This window comes from Mesoplodon bidens, assembly GCF_964165515.1.
Source record: "Mesoplodon bidens genome assembly, chromosome: 3".
In the NCBI taxonomy this organism is placed as follows: Eukaryota; Metazoa; Chordata; class Mammalia; order Artiodactyla; family Ziphiidae; genus Mesoplodon; species Mesoplodon bidens.
Window position 1 is genome coordinate 165,673,922 of NC_138178.1, and position 20,957 is coordinate 165,694,878.

Below are 20,957 nucleotides of genomic sequence, written 5' to 3' on the forward strand. Positions count from 1 at the left end.
TATATCCTTTTAAAATGATATTCCACTTTAACCAACTTTTTCTGCTTAGCCACAAGTACCAGTCATGTCATATGAGAGAGACTCCACTAACTAAAGGATCATATTCAGTGGTGCTGGAATTCATCCCTCTGTCACCCTTCCAGAATAAGGGAATCCTTTTTCTTTAACTTTTTCTTTTATATTGGGGTAGAGTTGACTAACAATAGTTTCAGGTGTATAGCAAAGTCATTCAGTTATACATATACATGTATCTATTCTTTTTCAAATTCTTTTCCCATTTAGGTTGTTACATAATATTGAGCAGAGTTCTCTGTGCTATACAGTAGGTCCTTGTTGGTTATCCATTTTAAGTATAGCAGTGTGTACATCTTAATCCCAAACTCCCTAACTATCCCTTCTCCCAACCCTTCCTCTGGTAACCATAAGTTCACGTTCTAAGTCTGTGAGTCTGTTTCTGTTTTGTAAATAAGTTCATCTGTAACATTTCTTTTTAGATTCTGCATATAAGCAATATCATATGATATTTCCCTTTCTCTGTCTGACTTGTTAAATCAGAATCTTGTTAACGAGTGACTTGACCACCAACCATACTAGCTCTGCCCCTCAGCTTGCTTTCATTCTCAATCTGGTAAACATACCTTTTGTGTTGTCATCTAAATTGTTGATAAAAATACAACCCTTCTTGCTCAAAATACTTGATTTCCCACTACTCTTAAGATAAAGAGGATCCTTCATATAACCTAAATTATCTGGCTTCTACCTACCTCTCTCCACCTTCTCACCATCTCATTTACTCACTCCTTCAGACATACAGCCTTTCCTGACTTCTCAGACTAGCACAGTTCCTCTAATTTTATACTCTCATAACACCCTGTCATAGAAATTGTCAGAAACATGAGTTTTCATTTATTTGTGTGATTGCCTCATTGTGTAGCTTCCACAGGACTGTAAATTCCACAAAACCAGGGACTATGTCCAGTTTTACTCGCTTTGTATCATTAGCAAATTCTAGAGCTGGCACACTGTAGAAACTCATAATGTTGAATGCATCAAAAAATAAACAAGATAGCAAACAAAGAAAGAGCTCTGTAGCATAGAGCCAAATACCCTCTTCTCAGTTGACAATTCTGATCTAAAGTTGAAGGTGGGTCTTTAGGAAAAGAAACTAACTGCAAATCTTCAGTACAGAGCTATATAGCTCACCCACTCTTTCCCTTTGGAGAAGGAACAATGGGCTTTCATGAAGTAATCACCTTTAATTTGGGTATTAAATATGATTCCTGACAACACTCCCTGGTGAAAGTGAGTTCAGGAAACTTAGCTGCCACCACTGTAGAAAAGGAAAATATCTTAACATGGTGACATCTGTCTCTGGCCACTGCTTTGTAACCTGCCACAACTACATGAGAACTGATTACAGTGCCTGGCCACATCCCTCTCTCATAGACAATTTAACTTGAGGAAAGGTTTTTACCTTTCCACATGTGACATGGACACTGACAATCAATCCACCTGCCTTCCCCTCCATCTTGCCCTGTAGAACTTCATTCATCCCAAGTCAGCAGGGTCAGAAATGGAACCAAACAAGAAATACTCTCTTGGAACTCTACATTTCACTTGTCCTGCCCTTTGGAAATTGGTACCCTTGTTAATAGGCCAGCCAAACGTACATGGTAAGTAATGCTAGGGCAGTATATGTCAAGCCCCAGGAAAACCACCATCACTGAAAGGGTTCTCAGAAGAGCAGCTTCATTTCAGTATTACCACAGCACAAACAGTACACAAAAAGCAAACACTCAAGGGGTTCAATGGTGAAACCTGACTGACCATAATTTGGTACTTCTAAAGACTCATCTGAAATATCTGATAAATTAGACCTCAGAGCTGAAAAGAAACATTACTATCCATCCCAGTAATTCTCTAAAATCTACCCTTTGTTAAGATAGATGGACAGAAATCACCTCACTTGGACCAAAGTAGTAGATAAGTTCTACTCAGACACACACTTTAGTGAATTGAGGTTTAATCTTCTGTGTGCCACTTTTTAAAGAGACTATATACAATAAAATTATGTTTTTTAAATAATATCTTCATATCCTTTATCAAAGATGCTAGTCTCATGATCTTATTTACTGACCACAATAAAGGAGCCATTTGATAACTTCAGCACTTGCTAAAAGTCTCTCTAGACCAGTTTTTTTTCAAACCGTGGGCTGTGACCCATTAGTGGATGATAATATCAATTAAGTGGGTCCAACCAGCATTTCGAAACTAAAATACTAAAAAAGAACTGAATATACTAAACATGTTTCATGAAACTTTTGTCTCCCCTCTATACACACACACATGTGTAGGTATATGTGAATGTAAACAAGTCTAAGCACATGAGAGAGGAAAAGAAGAGGGCAGTACAGAACAATGGCTAAGAACATAGACTCTGGTGCCTGACTGCCTGGCTTTGAACCCTAGATATGCTATTTAGTAACTGTACTGTAACCCTGGGCAAAACAGGAAACACAACTGTGTTTTAATTTCCTCATTAGGGACAGTAATAGTTCTTAACATCATACAGTTTGGGGATTAAATAAATTAATATAAGGATCCAGAGGAGGGCCTGGCAGATAACAAACACTACAGAAATGTTAGTGGAAAAAAAGTGTGTGTATGTGACTGCACGTCTATACACATACATAAATACACATACTGAAAAGCAATACAAAAATGTACCTATTTTGTCCCATGGGTAATAGTCAAAAAAGCTTGAAAGCTACTGCTCTAGATGAATTTATATGCCTTTCCTTTTAAAAAAAATACAAATTATGTAGGCCAAAGAACTTTCCCTTTATACCCACCTCCTAGTAAACTCAGGGTTAAATTCAGGACTCAATTGCAGTGACTATGTCAGCCCAGATGTCTAAAACATCTATTTCACTTTCCTATTATCTTTGCTTTTGCTCTGTTTTCATCTGTTTTCGTTTTCTCTTTGTTTTTTATTCCTTATCTTTTTTTCTATCTTTGAAAATGCCCTTAAATCTCTTTTTGAAAGTTGGCAAGTTTTAAACGTTGAAAGTAAAATGCACTTGATTTTACATATTTATCAAACAGAAGCACTGATTCCTAAATTCTTTTATAGAATAGATATCTTAATTGCACACTAAATTCCAAATACTAAAAAACCCCACATAACTATAAAACTAAGTATTTCAACATACTTTTAAAATAAAAAGTGAGAGAGTGGCATGGACATATATACACTACCAAATGTAAAATAGATAGCTAGTGGGAAGCAGCCACATAGCACAGGGAGATCAGCCCGGTGCTTTGTGTCCACCTAGAGGGGTGGGATAGGGAGGGTGGGAGGGAGACGCAAGAGGGAGGAGATATGGGGATATATGTATACATATAGCTGATTCACTTTGCTACACAGCAGCGACTAACACAACATTGTAAAGCAATTATACTCCAATAAAGATGTTAAAATTTTTTAAAAAATAAATAAATAAAGTAAAATAAAAACAGAATTTGAGCCATTTAATACAACCATTTTTAAAGTTAGCCCTTGTTGCCAAGATTTGTAACATCATAAAAACAAAATGTCTAAGATTAAGAAAGGTAGACTGATTAAAACAGACTATTCTTCTAACATACAAGGAAAAGCTGTGAACCCAAAACATGCTTGATTAGATACACAGATGCTAAAGGCAAACAAGAGACACAGTAAAAGCACATGAAGTCATAGGCGGTAATTTTTATGAAAGAGACTGAGGTAGGCCATTTGTTTTAGGTATAAACAGTTATATCCTCTCTAGAAGATATATAGCACCGAGGATCTGGAAGAGACTTAATAAAAGTGCCAGGATTCTAGATGTAATCCAGTTTAAGCTTTTAAACTAACCAGGGCCATTTGACTCATTTTCTTAATTACTTTGAATGGTCAAAAACAGTTGCACAGTTGAAATTAGGACCACGAAACCAGTGCATTTTCTCAGGGATGGTGTTAGCGTCTAAAAAAAGGACTTAATATGTGAGAAGGTTGAAAATAAAAAATAATTACAGGAATGATTATCTATGAATTCCATTTATGCATACTGTATTAGCTTGAATAACTAAAGACTAATTGTATAATATCTTCTAGATCAGCACTTTTTAATTTCGGAGCAAGCACTAAGACAGTACATGCATTAGTCCAGCTAATAACTGCATGTATGTATGTGGCTGCGGCCGACTCCTGACTATCTCCACATGGATGACCCACGTAATCCATATGGCATTTCTTATCCCTGGTCCCAGATGACTTGAAAACCAGAGATTCTGGTCCATCAGGAAAGAAGAAAAAGTCACAAAGGAAATCATGTCCCGCTGTGAGGTCTAGACTTGAATTGACTACCCATGGAATGTGATTACCAGAGGGCCTTACTAAAAGGAAAATACAGGAAAACAAGCAAATAAGGACCAAGAAGCACATTCATAATCATTCTGTTTATATCTCAACAAACAAGCTATTTGAGTACAAAAGGCTTGCCTCCTCACTCTTGCTCCAAAACTTCCCAGGGTTCAGGCTGAATTGAAACCCCAGCTTAGACCACATGCTGCTTAGGCTCTTCCTCTGTCCTTGCTACTCCCCTTACTCTCTCCTGAGAGCATTCCTGCAATAAATCAAGTGTGCCCAAATCCTTGTCCCAGGCTCTGCTTCTAGCAAATGTGACCTACAACAGCATCAGGAATAAGTCAAATTGTACTTATACTAGGGAGACAATGTCAACCAACATGTTCAAATGGAATCGTCTTTTGATTGTGGTATAAAACATCACAAACATTTGACCTCTAAGATTTCCTTAAACACTGTAGGCTTACACTGAAGCAGAAGGTATAGTGGGTACACACAGATGCACAGTTATAAACTTTTTTGAATGACAATTTTGACAATTTAATGAATACAGGCTTTTAAAAGTACTATTTTAATAGGGATACCTTCCAAACACCTAAGCGAATTAAATGACAAACGATGACTAAGCCATAATACTTTTTAAAACAGTCTTTATATGCCTCAACCAAAGTTTTTTCCCCTTTGATCATATGCCAAAAAGTAGCTGTGTCTTTAAGTTGCCTAGCGCAATTCCTAGCACCATCTCGTGGCAAATTACCCAGAAAAAGAAACGTGTCTTATTTAACAAATCAGATGTGTTTCTGAAAAGTCTGCGGTAAAAAAATACATAACGTATATATTTTAAAAGGCTGTCTTGTTGGGGCTGATTTTCACAGAGTCTGGGACCAAGGAGCAAAGAACTATCAGAGTTAACATTTCAAGGATGGCACTTAGGCTGGGGTAAACAACCCAACAATAATCTCTCCTACTTGATAGTATTTCCACAGAACAGCTTGCAGCATCTCCCGCTGATTACATGACCACCCCCCGATCCCCAGCCAAAAATAAAAACAAAAAAATAAAAAGCCACAGGATAAAGAAAAAGTAACCTTCTTATGAGGGCACCAGGGACTGAGGAAAACACAAATGGTTGCTGCTCAATAGACATTATGGGAGGCAAGGCCTTTTGAATCTCTCTACTCTGCCAGCACTCATTTGAAGATTTCATAAACCCAGAAATAAACATTAAATGAAGGCCATATTATTCAATTTTCAAGTTTGTATGTAATATATCCTTTTTTTAAATGCTCACCACTCTTTCCCCAGCACCCAAACAGTACTTGCCTCTTAATAAAACATGGGAATGAATGAATCCCAAGAGCAATGGGAATGAAGTGAAAGGTTTTAAATAGAGAAGTGACATGATCAAACTTATATTTAAGAAAGATCACTCTGGTTGTAGTATGGAGAACAGGTTAGGAAGGAACAGCCTGAAACCCAGAAGATCTTTTGGTGGTTGCATGTCCCTATTTATTGCTGGACATATTTTAGGCTTTACAATAAAATATTTGTTGAGAAATGACTATCACTTATGTATCAAGCTAATCTGAGACATTGGCAATGCATTATACTAGCTCTTTTAGAAGGTGGGCTTCTTTCCCTTTCAGATATATAAATAGGTAAAATTTATATAGCATTTACTATATGTCAGGCAATCTAAATGTTTTATTACTCATTTTATGCATATTTTAGCATAAGACTGTTAACCTAACATACAAAAGGTTGTTCAGAACCTAAAATGTTTGAGTAGTTAACAGAAGAAAACAAAGAAAGAAACAGTCTTCATTTGACATGTTATTTTGAAGGTAATACACAAATCAACTTTTTAGAAATGCTAATAAAATTTCAACTAACATCACTTATGAAATATTTGTTACATTTTTATTATTAGAAATATAACTTTAGTTGAAATTTCTCCCAGATATGCTAACAAAGTGACTACATGAAAGAACTAATAATCTATCCTTATGAAGAAGTCCTAAATAATTTTGTTTTTCTAATTTAGGGTGAAGCTTTAAAGTGGAGTTCCCTGTTGAATAAATAACCGCAACTGATGTTTATTTAGCAATTGGCAATTCATATTGATTATCTCAGTGATATTATCACAACATTGTGAGATAGGTACTATTAACTTAGGCCAATAGGCACTTAGGCTCACAGAGATCATGCGATTTACCCAAGGAACACCAGTAGGCAATGATAATGTCAAGATTCAAACCTGAGTCTTCTAAGTCATCCTTGATATCCAAGTACTTCACAACTATGAATGCACCAAAATTAGAAGAGAAAAATCAACTCAGCTGCACCCTTTACAGTTACAGGACAAAATTTGTCTTTTTTTGCCATAATGACAAAAAATCTCTGAAGTACAGATCTAGTATGATGAATAAAGAAAATTCAAAGAGAATACATGTTCCACTTCATTAAGCCTCAGAACTACTAGTAATGCACAAAATGGGTACATTTAAAGACTTTCTTCTCTACTTAGACAGATGTCTCAAAGAAAGCAAAATCGTTAAAAGGAAGGCAGCAGAAAAGGAGAGAAATTAGAAAGAATCATTACTCCCACAAACAACAAAATTTCATCATGAAACAAAATAATTCTAAAAGATGAACCAAAGATACTTCCTGAATTTGGGAGTATCAACCTCAAGAACAACACTAGAGACAAAAGCATGAATTACCTACTTGTTAGACTATTATTAGACTTCATACTGTTATGGGCTATGGGGAGGGAGGAGGGAAACAGGGTTGGAAACGTATATAAGGATGATCTTAAGAGTTCACAATCTAGAGGAAAAATATAGCAGATGTGAAGGAAGATTCAGAGAACCACTCACTGCCATTTCTCTACCAAGGACTTTCAGTGCCACAATTCAGAGAATGAAGCAATTCAGAACGATTCGGACAGCTGGAAAAGGGAAGGAGCACTAAGGTAGGGGAACAAGATAAGGCAGGGACTCAGAGGATGGGAAAGTACCCATTATTGTAGGGGAGTAAAAGAAAATCAACCAGACTAGTAAGTAGGTGGAATATTGGGGTAACTGGAGAAAAAATACAGAGCTAAGCCTGAAAGTAAGGCAAGAATCTGGACTTGAATAATAACTAGGAAGAAAGCACTATAAGTCCTGAAACAGGAGAATAGCATGATAATGTTGAATTTTAATGAGGCTGCATATTATTTATAACAGAATATGTATAAAATGCATAAAATGGAAGAGAGAACTTGCAGAAAGACCAATTTTAAAAACCTTAACAACAATCCATGTATAAGGTAATATGAGCCATGGCACTAAGAACAGAAAAGGTAAATCCAAGGGTCATTTTGAAAGAAAAATTATAGGATTTTGTGAGAAACAAGAAATAAAAAAGTCAAAATAGAGAAGGATCAAAAATTATTTCCAAGTTTCTAGCTCAGGAAACTGATCAACAAGATTAGCAATAGATCAAAAGAAACAAGATAGCTGAAAAGATATAAATCAATACTCTGAGTAAAAGAGAGTTTTTTTTTCATGAATATTACATGTATTTAAGTATGAGATCAAAAAGTAAATCTTTCATTTTCCAATATTCCACAAAGTCTTCAAGATATTGGATGAATAGCATTTTTTCTGGTTCGAAATACATAAAACTTAAATCATCGGAAGAGTTCTCAGTTTCACTTCCAAAGAAAGCCTGACATGACACATAAAGACATCTGATGAGGCTTTTCTATTATCCTAAGTAGCTCTGGAAAAAATTAGCTTAAAAAGGTAATGAAACTGAAAGATTAGTGGTGAAATTTTTGAATAAAAATTGAGATTTTATTATGTTCATAATAAAAGTTTCCACCTACTCCATTTAGTCATCAAAACTGTGATTTTAAATATAGAAACACCTACAATGACACTTCTTAGTTATTCCATCTTCTCATAAGAGCAAGAAACTGTCAGCTGACGAAAAGGAAAAGCAGTATCCATGGCTAACAAGAGACCAGTTACAGGAAGAAACATGAAATGAAAATGCAAGTAAAGCATTACTGGTAAACTCTTTTCTCACCTTTGCAGAATTATCTTAAAGATCTGCCTATGATAGAGCCACTCAAAAAGTTGAGGTAAATAATGAGACAAAGTGTTATATATGTTGAAAGAAAACACATACAAGGTTTGTCTTATAAATCTGATATTAAATTAAAAATGTTCTTTAATTAGAAGAATTTTTAACTGACCTGTAATTTTTCTTCCTCATACTCTGTGTGTTTTTGGAATCAAGGTTATACTAGCCTTATACAATGAGTTGGAAGAAATAATTCCACTTTTTCTGTCCTTTGAAAGAATTTGTGGAAGATTAGAATTACCTATGCCTTGAATGTTTGGCAAAACTCATTTTTTAAACTGTACCAAGTGTTTTTCTAGCAGGAAGATTTTTACTTACTGACCAATTTCTTTAAGAATTATAGGACTGGGCTTCCCTGGTGGCATAATGGTTAAGAATCCGCCTGCCAGTGCAGGGGACATGGGTTTGAGCCCTAGTCCAGGAAGATCCCACATGCCGTGGAGCAACTAAGCCCGTGCGCCACAACTACTGAGCCCGTGAGCCACAAGTACTGAGCCCGTGTGCTGCAACTACTGAAGCCCGCATGTCTAGAGCCCATGCTCCACAACAAGAGAAGCCACTGCAATGAGAAGCCCACACACAGTGCAATGAAGAGTAACACCCGCTCGCCACAACCAGAGAAAAGGCAGCACACAGCAACGAAGACCCAATGCAGCCAAAAATAAATTAATTAATTTAAAAAAGAAAAAAAAGAATTACAGGACTATTCAGGTTTTCTATTCTTTTTTCAATCAATTTGGTCTTTTACACATTTCAAGATTCACGTGCATATTAAAATTTGAGGAACACTACCTCAGACCACTAAATTCCTATCAACTCCCAAATTATGTGCTATTTTTGTCCAATATTTCAATTTTCTTTTTTTAACCCCACAAATTAGACATTTCAACTATGGTTTTACACAGTCAATATTGTTTAGATCTTCTTTATTCACCAACACTTTTTTCATCCCAGAATCTCTCCTGAGATCACTTTCCTTCTCCCTAAAATTATATCCTTTAGAAATTCTTTTAGTGAGGATGTACTGGTGGAAAACACACTAGCTTTTGTGTGTCTGAAAATGTCTATTTTGCCCTCACTTTTGGAAAACAGTTTTGCTGGGTTTGCAATTCTAAATTGACAGTTATTTTTTCTGGGCATTTTGTAGATATTCTTCCACTCTTCTATGGCATTCATGCTTGCTGTTGAAAAATCATTTGTTAATCTACTCATTATTCCTCTATAAATATGCCTTTTCTCTCTGGTTGTTTTTAGGGTATTTCTCTGTCTCTGATTTTCATCAGTTTCTCTGATGTATCTAGGTAATAATTTCTTTATACTTGTCTGCTTGGGATTTTCTGTTTCCTAGATCTGCAAATTTATATGCTTAATCAATCCTAGGAAATTCTCAGCTATTATCTCTTTGGATAGGACTGCTCCCCACTCTATTGGCTCTCTCTGGGATTCTGATTAGACAAATTTATATGCTGACAAGACCGGCCACATAATTGGCAGGCTCAGTGCAAAATGAAAATGTGGGGTGCTTTGCTCATGAATTATTTAGAATTTCAGAACAGTGAAAGCAGAGCATTAAACCAAACGTGAGGCTCTTCTAGTGCAGGGATCTCGGCACCTGCACAAGTCATATGCCCATGAGTTCCTGACTTCAGAGCAGCGAGAACAGTGATAGCAAAAATTGAGAAGGCACAAGGAAGTATAAAGCAGAATATCAAGATCATCTAACCTCACCACCCAGGGACAGCCACACTGTTATCATTTTGGTGCATAGATCAGAGATTTTTCTATATATTTACATGTAGACATTTATTCACACAATTTTTATACTATAGAAATGGTATATTGTACATTCTCTTCTATAGTCTTCTCTCAAATTTATTACATTATGGAGATCTTTCAAAAATGTTAGTAAATACAGATCATTTCAATCCTATTGTACAGATAATAGAACATATAGATGCATGTTCATTTAACCAAATTCATGTCATTAGGTTTCCAAAGAGTCTTGAATTTTTCATTATTAAAAATGATGAGCATGGACTATCAATAAAGTCGAGCGAGGATTGACTGAATCAATCAGTATAAAGCACTTCACAGAGTACTTGGCAAGTAACAAGCTCTCCATAAATGTTAGTGGTTTTTAAAAAAATATTGTGTCCTGTGTAAAAACTGAATTAATTTACATTCCCAACAGCAGGGTAAGAGAGATTGGTTTTTCTTGATCCTTACCAGTTCCTTTAAATTTTGCCTTTTGTATTTCTTCTATGAATGCTTTGTTCACATTCTTAGTTCTCCTATTGGATTCCTTATACTTTTTAAAGATTAACTGATTTCTGTATTGGGGATATCAATCCTTTGTCATAAGGATATCAAGTACTTTTTTTTCTGAAAAAAAAAAAAAGAATTAAGACTTACCTCCAGTTCCTAGGACCTTTAGGAGCTCGAAATTTTCAATCCCCACCTTCTCTGCATGTCCTGTTAAATTAGCTAAAAAAGAAAGAGAAAAAATACATAATTAAGGGGATCAGCAATAGGAGGGGGCCCACAGGTGCTTCTGAGGTACCAGCAGTGTTTTATTTCTTGAGTTGGGTGGTTAAACCAGGATTCACTTTATAATTATTCATTAAAATGTACAGCTATGTTTTGTGTAGTTTTCTGTATGTTACATATTATGATAAAAATTTTTTATTTAAAAAAATTTTTAATTACTAATTTGTTTTGTGGGGTTTTTAAAAAAATTTTTTTGGGGGGGCTGCACTGGGTCTTAGTTGCAGCACGTGGGATCTTTGTTGCAGCATGCGGACTCTTAGTTGCGGCGTGCAGACTTCTTAGTTGCGGCATGGGAACTCTTAGTTGCGGCATGCATGCGGGATCTAGTTCCCTGACCAGGGATGGAACCCGAGCCCCCTGCATTGGCAGTGCAGAGTCTTACCCACTGGGCCACCAGGGAAGTCTCACAATAAAACTTTTTTTAGAATTTAGTAACTATGTAACATTTGTATCAAAGCTTAACATAAAAATAAAGTGTTCTACTTTATTAAAATAAAGACTCTCTAAAAGTCTAAAAAAGTCTTTCAAAATAAAGACTCTCTACTGACCAGATAATCTGAAAATGAACACAAATTCTAACATGTAGATAGATATGTAGTAGAGAGAAAATTGAACAGATTTAGAAGATGCATTCATTTATTCAACAAATATTTACTGATCATAAATGCCATTCCCAGGCTCTAGGCTGGACTCCACTCCCATTTCTGTCACTAAGCACTTGAACATGATGTAGCCTGAACTGATTACCTGACCACCCTGCATCTCAGGTCCCGCATCTTTGAGGTGAAAGTACTGGTCTCAGTGAATTCTAAGATCTCTGCCAGTTCTAAAATTCTGGGACTATGTTTAAAAATATAAACTCTTCAAAGACACATTCCGTAGTAAATACACAAAATTAGGATACCTTAGAAATGAGCATCTTCCAGAGCATATTCCAATGAATTCTGATCCTATCCTATGAAATGTTAATAGGTATTATGTTTGGGGGGAAGGTGGGGAAAGAGTGCTCTGGTTGAATAAATTTGGAAATATTTAACTTAAACAAGGTTTAACAAGTTTCTTTAACGCTGACAGATCCTGCACCATAAAAATATGCATGTGAATCTTCAAGATTGTGATACTTATATTTGACAAATTTATTGGACCACGAATTACTCTTTATGGTAATAACCTATTCATATTATGTGAAGCAGCATTCTGTGATAAGAAAGACATGATTAAGAAAGGCTTGGTCCAAATCCTAGTGCTACCACTTAAAAGCTCTGTGACCTTGAACAAATTACTTAATTTCTCTGTGTTTCATATCCCTGTAGTGTAAAATGGGGATAATAAAAATTCCTACCCTCAAAGCATAATGGTGCCTACAATTTACTTTGAAATGTATTTTTATTGGGTTGGCCGAAAGGTTTGTTCATTTTTTCCCGTAAGATGGCTCTAGTAGTACTTAGTTGCCTTTAACTTCATTCGAAACAGTTTTGTTAGATTGTATGTGACAGCTGTCAAATCAGCGTGCATTTAAAAAAAGACATCAAAATTGGTGAATTTTTGTGTAGCCATTTTAATATTGAAGATGGAAGAAAAAAGCAACATTTTCAGCATACTATGCTTTATTATTTCAAGAAAGGCAAAAACGCAACTGAAACACACAACAAGAAAGATTTGTGCAGTGTATGGAAAAGGTGATGTGACTGGTCAAACGTGTCAAAAGTTGTTTGTAAAGTTTTGTGCTGGAGATTTCTCGCTGGATGATGCTCCACGGTTGGGTAGACTAGTTGAAGTTGGTAATGATCAAATTGAGACATTGACTGAGAACAGTCAACATTATAGCATGTGGGAGATAGCCAACATACTCAAAATATCTAAATTGAGAGCTGAAAATCATTGGCACCAGCTTGGTTATATTCATCGCTTTGATGTTTGGGTTCCACATAAGTTAAGTGAAAAAAACCTTCTTGACCGTATTTCCGCATGCGATTCTCTACTTAAATGTAATGAAAACGTTCCGTTTTTAAAACAATTGTGATGGGCAATGAAAAGTGGATACTGTACAATAATGTGGAATGGAAGAGATCGTGGGGCAAGCGAGATGAACCACCACAAACCACACCAAAGGCCGGTCTTCATCCAAAGAAGGTGATGCTGTGCATATGGTGGGATTGGAAGGGACTCCTCTATTATGAGCTCCTTCTGGAAAACGAAACGATTAATTCCAACAAGTACTGCTCCCAATTAGACCAACTGAAAGTGGCACTCGACAAAAAGCGTCTAGAATTAGTCAACAGAAAATGCATAATCTTCCATCAGGATAATGCAAGACCATGTGTTTCTTTGATGACCAGGCAAAAACTGTTCCAGCTTGGCTGGGAAGTTCTGATTCATCCGCTGTATTCACCAGACATTGCACCTTCGGATTTCCATTTATTTTGGTCTTTACAAAATTCTCTTAATGGGAAAAATTTCAATTCCCTGGAAGACTGTAAAAAGCATCTGGAACAGTTCCTTGCTCAAAAAGATAAAAAGTTTTGGGAAGATGGAATTATGAAGTTGCCTGAAAAATGGCAGAAGGTAGTGGAACAAGAGGGCGAACATGTTGTTCAATGAAGTTCTTGGTGAAAATGAAAAATGTGTCTTTTATTTTTGCTTAAAAACTGAAGGCATTTTTTGGCCAACCAAATAAAAAGATGGATTGCTGGACACATACAGATATGGACAGATATGTGATAAAGAAAATACAACAAAATGTTAACTGCAGAATCTGGATAGTGAGTGTAAGGATATTCAGCATACAACTCTTTCAAATTCTCTGTGTTACATTTGAAAATGTTCATAATAAAATGGCACATAATAAAATAATACCTACCTCATTGGGTTGTGATGAGGATTGTATGAGCTTAATTTACACAGTGTTTGCTGTGTTCCAATAATATTATTAGTGTTTGTAAATAAATTAATGCTTTGGGACTACAATTTTAAGAAAATTAGACCCAACTAAGAACTTCTAAAATTAAAAGTTTCAGGGGGATAAATAATTTCAGTGTCTTTCTGAAGTTTAACTAAACATAACTTTAAAAAATATTTTTAATTGTGGTTAAAAATATATAACACAAAATTTACCATCTTAACCATTTTTAAGCATCAATACAGTAGTGTTAACTATAGGTACATTGTTTACAACAGATCTCTAGAATTTTTTCACCTTGCAAAACCAACTCCATTGAACAATTCCTCTTTCCCCGCTCTTCCAAGCTCCTGGGAACCACCATTCTACTTTCAGTTCCTAAGAGTTTGACTATTCATGCATAATTTCATAGTGGGAACAATTCAGTGTACATGGCCCTGCCTCAAGCTCACACTGGCTTCAATATAAATCTAAAACAAATACCAAAAACATAGGTAGTATCTTAGAGTAAACACACAACAGCATATCCTCCTGTAGTATGTCAAGCAGGTTATAGTAAAAGTGAAGCTCACAGGAAACCATCACTTTTGAAATAATGATTTGGCTCTAATTGAATGTTAAATTCTGTTATTTTACTGTGTAAGATATTTGAAGTTTAAGACATTATTGAAGAGGCAAATGTTAAAAATTATCAATCCTGTTTCTCACTGTGAGGAGCCATCTTTTATTTACTATGAGATGTGTATAGGCCCAGGTTTCCAAAAGCATTGTCCAAATACTATTTCTCCCATATCTATATTTGCAGCTGGACTAGGAAGATAAGGAACTATCTTTTGATACACAGTCACTTCAGCCTTTCTGCACTAACCATAGAATTATTCTCATAGGAAATCAAAAGAGGCCACAGATTAATTACACTTGGTTCTACAAAGCATACCATCCCGGAAAGCCTGATCATTCACAGAGATTGTTAATATAATCTGCGAAGGCCTGCTTTTGTTCATAATCTACTACCTCTATTATTTAGTTTCTGACATAAATTAACACGTTGTCTGCAAAGGGAGCTCAAGGCTTCCCCAACCTCCAATCCTGGGGAGAAGGAATTGACAGAGCTCAAGATGAACAGCACTGATGCCTTTGGTACTTGGGGTAGGAGTCGTCACAGTAGTAAAGGTTTCCCCAGGAGGAGGAGGTTAGCTCTGCTTTCTTCAAGGTATGTACTCTTTGGAATCTCCTCTCTTGGCCTTAGCTGTGGACGAGTTTATTTACTCTTTGTATTGCTTTTCTATCAAGATTGTTACCAGGTGGCTGGTGAGTTAAGGTAGAGCTTAGGAGAGCGTCTTCTCTCCCTCATACCTCAAGCCCCAGGTCCTAGGAATTCTGGGCTTGAAAAGAGTTTAGCCCTAGGCTTATAAAAACACACTTTATCCACCTCGAGTTTCTCCGAGAATTTATCTTTCCTGGCCTTTCCTTGATTAAGAATGGTTATTCGATTCCAGTGAACAAGCTTAGAGGGTAGTATCTGCTTAGGGCAAAGGGCCCCTGTGGCCCAGTGCAGCTTATCAGGTCAATGATTCACTTTGGGGTAAGGGACCAAAGATCAAGCTTGACAGAATGTACTCCTTTGCTTTACTCTGTCTTGTCTTAACCTCAGTTGGGGCCCAAGCAGCTGCAATAGGGTTTTTTACCCAAAGGTCATAGCTTACATTAGGGTTCACTCTTGAACCCTAATGTTGTACATTCTATGGGTTTAGACAAATGAATCCACCATTGCAGTATTTGTATCATTCAGAGTAGTTACTGCCCTAAAAATCCTCTGTGCAGGTTTTTGTGTGGACACGAGTCTTCAACTCCTTTGGGTAAATATGAAAGAGCACAACTGCTGGGTCATATTGTAAGAGTACATTTAGTTTTATAAGTAACTACCAAACCATCTTCCAAAGTGGCTGTATCAACTCTGCGTTTACACCAACAGTAAATGAGAGTTCCTCTTGCTCTAAATCCTAACATTTGGTTTTATCAACGTTCTGAATTTTGGCCATTCTAATAGTTGTGTAATGGTATCCCACTGTTGTTTTAATTGGCATTTCCTTGATAACATATGATGTGGAATATCTTTTCATATGCTCATTTGCCATCTGTGTATTTTTGTTGGTGAGGTGTCTGCCAAAGTTATTGGCCCAGTTTTTTCAATCAAGTTGTTTATTTTCTTATTGTTGAGTTTTAAGTCTTTGTATATTCTGGACAACTCATTTATCAGATAATGCCTTTTGTAAATATTTTCTTCCAGTATGAGACTTGTCTTCTCAGTCTCTTGACATTGTCTTTTGCAGAGCAGAATTTTTGAATTTTAGTAATTTTGATAAAGTCCAGCTTATCAATTCTTTCTTTCAAGGATCATGCCTTTGGTGGTGTACCTAAAAAGTCATCACCATACCCAAGGTCATCTAGGCTTTCTCTATGTTATCTACTAGGACTTACAATTTTATGTTTTATTTAGGTCTGTAATATACTTTGAGTTAATTTTTGTGAAGGATGTAAGGTCTGTGCCTAGATTCAATATTTTGCATGTAGATGTCCAGTTGTTCCAGCATCATTTCTTGAAAAGACTATCTTTCTTCCACTATATTCTTTGTTCCTTTGTCAAAAATCACTTGACTATATTTATGTAGGTCTATTTCTGGGCTCTCCAGCCTGTGCCTGTCTATTCTGTCCTCAATAACACACTTTCTTAATTACTGTAGCTTGATAGTAAGTCTTAAAGTAGTGGGTAGTGTCAGTCTCCTGACAGTTCTTCTCCTTTAATATTGTGTTGGCTATTCTGGGTCTTCTGCCTAACCATGTAAACTTTAGAATCAGTTTATTGATCCTCACAAAATAATGTACTTGGATTTGATTGGGACTGCACTGAATCTGTAGGTCAAATCTGTAGACCAAGTTGGGAAGAACTGACATCTCAACAATATTGAGTCATTCTATCCATGAACATGGAATATCTCTCTATTTATTTAGTTCTTCTTTAGTATCCTTCAACAGAGTTTTGTAGTTTCCTCATATAGATCTTGGACATATTTTGTTAGATTTATACCTAAGTATTTCATTTGGGGGGGTGTGCAAATTTAAATGGCACTGTGTTTTTAATTTCAAATTCCACTTGTTCATTGCTGGTAGGTAGGGAAGCGATTGACTTTTGGTTATCAGTCTTGTGTCTTAAAACTGTAATAAAGCTGTAATCTCTTATTAGTTTCAGGAGGGGTTTTTGTTGTTGATTCTTTCAAATTTTCTACATTCTCAGTGTGCTTTTAATTTGCTTTTTCTTGATGACATGTTGAACATCTTTTCATGGGTCTATTAGTCATTTGTATTTTTTTGTGTGTGGGAATTGTCTGTTCAAATCTTTTGTCCATTTTTTTATAGCGTTGTTTGTGTCTTAACTGCTGTAAGAGTTCTTCACATATTTTAAATAAAAGTATTTTGGCAGACATATGTTTTGCAAATGTATTCTCCATTCTATAGCTTGGCTTTTTATTTTCTTAATTTTGTCTTTTTAAAAGCAAATTTTAAAAATTTTGATGAAGTCCATTAATTTTTTTTTTACAGTCTATGCTTTTTGGATTCTAAGAAATCATTGGCTACCCAATGTCACAAAGATATTTTCTAAAATGTTCTAGAAATTTAATAGTTTTAGTTCTTACATTTAAGTCTATGATCCAATTTGAGTTAACTTTCTTGTCTAATGTGAGGTAAGGATCCAGGTTCTTTTTTTTCTCATACAGGTATCTAGTTGTTCCAATACCATTTAACCAAAAAAAAAAAAAAAAAGAAAAGAAAAGAAACCCTCTATTTTTTTACCATTGATTTATGTTAGCTCATTTGTCAAAAATCAATTGACCATATAAGTATGAGTTTATTTCAGAACTCTCTTTTCTGTACCAATGGTCTATGTGTAGCCTCATGCCAGCAGCTCACTGCCTTGGTTATCGTAAGTCTTGAAATCAGGTAATATAAATCCTCCCATCTTGATCTTCTTTTTCAAGATTGTCTTGTGTTTTGTTATAAATTTGAGAATTAGGTTTTCAATTTCTATGCAAGAAACCCTGCTAGGATTTTGTCTAGAGTGTTTAATTATAAACATTTATTTTCATCTAAACTACTAGATTAATAGTTTAACCTATTAACAATCTGATATAATTATTGGTATGGTTGGATTTGGGTCTACCACTTCTGTTGTTTGGTCCCGTGTTCCTACTTTCCTGACTTATGAAAAAAATACTTGAATGTTTTTAAGAATTTAATTTCAATTTTCACACTCAGAATTTAGCTCTACTTCTCTGCATTATTTGTGTAGTTGTTGCTCTAAGGAGTACAATATACATCTCTATTCACAGTCCTCTTACAGTTAAAAAAGTACCATTTCACATAAAATATAGAAACATTGCAATCATCCTTCCCAGTATAGCCATCATACATTATGTGGGATTTATAACATCTCCTACATATGTTATAAACTTCACAGACAATGCCATGAGTTTTGCTTATATGATACATTTTATAAAGAAATAAAGAAGAAAGAGAGAGACAGACTTTTGCACTTCGCCAGATACTTATCATTTCTGATGGTCTTCCTTTTCCAAGGGTCCAAAACTCTATCTGGTATCACTTTTCTTCAACCTTGAAGAATATCCTTTGACATTTCTGTATTACAGGTGATGAATTTTCTGAGTTTTATCTTAAAGAGTCATTCTTTTACCTTTATCTAAATTTTTTATTGAGATATAATTAACATACCATAAATTTATCCTTTTAAAGTATATAATTCAATGTTTTTTAGTATGTTCACAAGGTTGTGCCATTGTCACCACTGTCTAATTCCAGAATCATCTTCACTCTTGAAGGATATTTTCCTTTGATATAGAATCAAAGGAAAATATCCAGGCTTTTTTTTTCTTTCTTTCAGCACTTTAAACATGTCCCTTCCACCCTCTTGGTTTATGACATAAGGTCAGTCATTACATGGATTATTGCTCTTCTGTCTGAAATGTGTTATTTTTCTCTTACTGCTTTCAACATTGCTCTTTATCTTTGGCTTTCAACGGTTTTGCCATGATGTGTCTTTTTTTTTCTTTTCTTTTTAAAATTTTTATTGGAGTATAGTTGATTTACAATGTTGTGTTACTTTTTGCTGTACCTCAAAGTGAATCAGTTCTACATATACACATACCCACTCTTCTTTAGATTCTTTTCCCATATAGGTCATTACCAAGTATTGAGTGGAGTTCCCTGTGCTATACAGTAGGTCCTTATTACTTACCTATTTTATGTATAGTAGTGTGTATATGTCAATCCCAATCTTCCATTTTTATCCCTCCCCTCTTCCCCCCTGATAACCATAAGATTGTTTTCTACATCTGTAACTCTATTTGTGTTTTGTAAATAAGTTCATTTGTACCGTCTTTTAAGATTCCACATATAAGTGATATCATATGATATTTATCCCTCTGTCTGACTTACTTCACTCAGTATGACTATCTAGAGGTCCATGTTACTGCAAATGGCATTATTTCATTCTTTTTTATGGCAGAGTAATACTCCATTGTATATATGTACCACATCTTTTTATCCATTCCTCTGTCAATGGACATTTAGGTTGCTTCCAGCCATGATGTGTCTTAATGTGGACTTCTTTGGGTTCATTCAGCCTGGCATTCACTGAGTATCTCATATCTGTAAATTTCTGTTTTTCATCCAATTGGGGGAATTTTTGCCTTAATTTTTCAAATATTTGCTCTATCCCATTCTCTCTCCTCACCTTCTTAGATTCCAATTGCATGTATGTTGGATTGTTTGATACTACCTAAGAGTTCCCTGATACCCTATTCATTTTTTTTCTAATATGTTTTCTCTCTGTTCTTCACATTAGTTGATTTCCATTGTTCTATCTTCAAGTTCACTTACTTTTCCTTCTGGCATCTCTGTTCAATTGTTAAATCCGCCTAGTGGATTTTTAAATTTCAAATATTGTATTTTTCATTTCTAGAACTTCCATGTGGTTCTTTTTCAGTGTTTCTATTTATCTGATAAGATTTCTTATTTTTTCATTCACTGAAAGCATGTCATTTTATTTCATTGAGGATACTGTAAGAGCTGCTTTAAAATTCTTGTCTGCTATTGCCAATATCTCATTCATCTCAGGCTGGGATTCAGTTGTTTTTATTTCCTCCTGGGATATATTACATTTTCTTGATTCTTCATACTTAGGGTAATTTTGGATTGTACCCTTAACATTAACCCTTAAATGTTAATTGTGAAAATTGTAGATTGTTATTCTTTCTCCAACAAGAGCTGTTTCTTTTGTTTTAGCAGGCAAATATCTTGGCTTGGCCTGGCTTGACTTGAATTACAAATCTGTTTCTTAGAAGGCAGCTCTAGGCCAGTTCAGATTTCTTTTGTATTTAGCTGAGTTCTGAGTCTGTTGTACTCATGCATGGTTCAGAAGTCAGTCAGAGGTGTATGTACAAATTTTGTACACAAAATTTGAGGACTCTCCCTCTTCTAAGGCTCTTCTCCTTCTGGAATTCCTTCACTATCTTCAGTAGCCAAGGTTCTATGACTTTAGTTTTCCAGTTTCTCTGACCAGAGAGACTATTGTTTTTTTTACCAGAGTCCAAAGAATATGGCCTGTACTTACCCAGAAACTAAAATTAGTGAAAAGGCAATGATTCCTTCCTCCCCTCCTACAACTGTGTACTCCCCTTAAGAGTCTATCTGCTTCGGTTCACTCTCAAGTGCCTTAAACATTGCTTTTTCTATTAAGTTCAGTTTTTATAGTTGTTTTCTGCAAAGTAATTCTCCAGTAGGGGATCTTATTCTGACATTACAAGAAGCAAAAGTCTTCCTACAGTTAACATTATAATAGTAGTTCCTGCTTTTCACTTCAACTACTGCCCTAGAAGTTAACTTCAAAGAGCAAATAAAATTTTAAAGGTGATA

General features: G+C 35.4%; 1 protein-coding gene across 2 annotated transcripts in view; it reads right to left on the reverse strand.

Moving 5' to 3' along the window:
- The window catches only part of RPS6KA5 (ribosomal protein S6 kinase A5), a 182,949-nt gene that overhangs the window by 111,787 nt on the left and 50,205 nt on the right, over positions 1 to 20,957 (reverse strand). For both annotated transcript variants that reach the window (XM_081229462.1, XM_081229461.1), the window contains one exon: positions 10,934 to 11,005. Coding sequence is in view for 1 of the 2 variants with exons in the window: in XM_081229461.1 (XP_081085587.1) it covers positions 10,934 to 11,005 (72 nt within the window). In the remaining variant the exon portion in view is untranslated. The remainder of the gene's footprint in view (positions 1 to 10,933; positions 11,006 to 20,957) is intronic.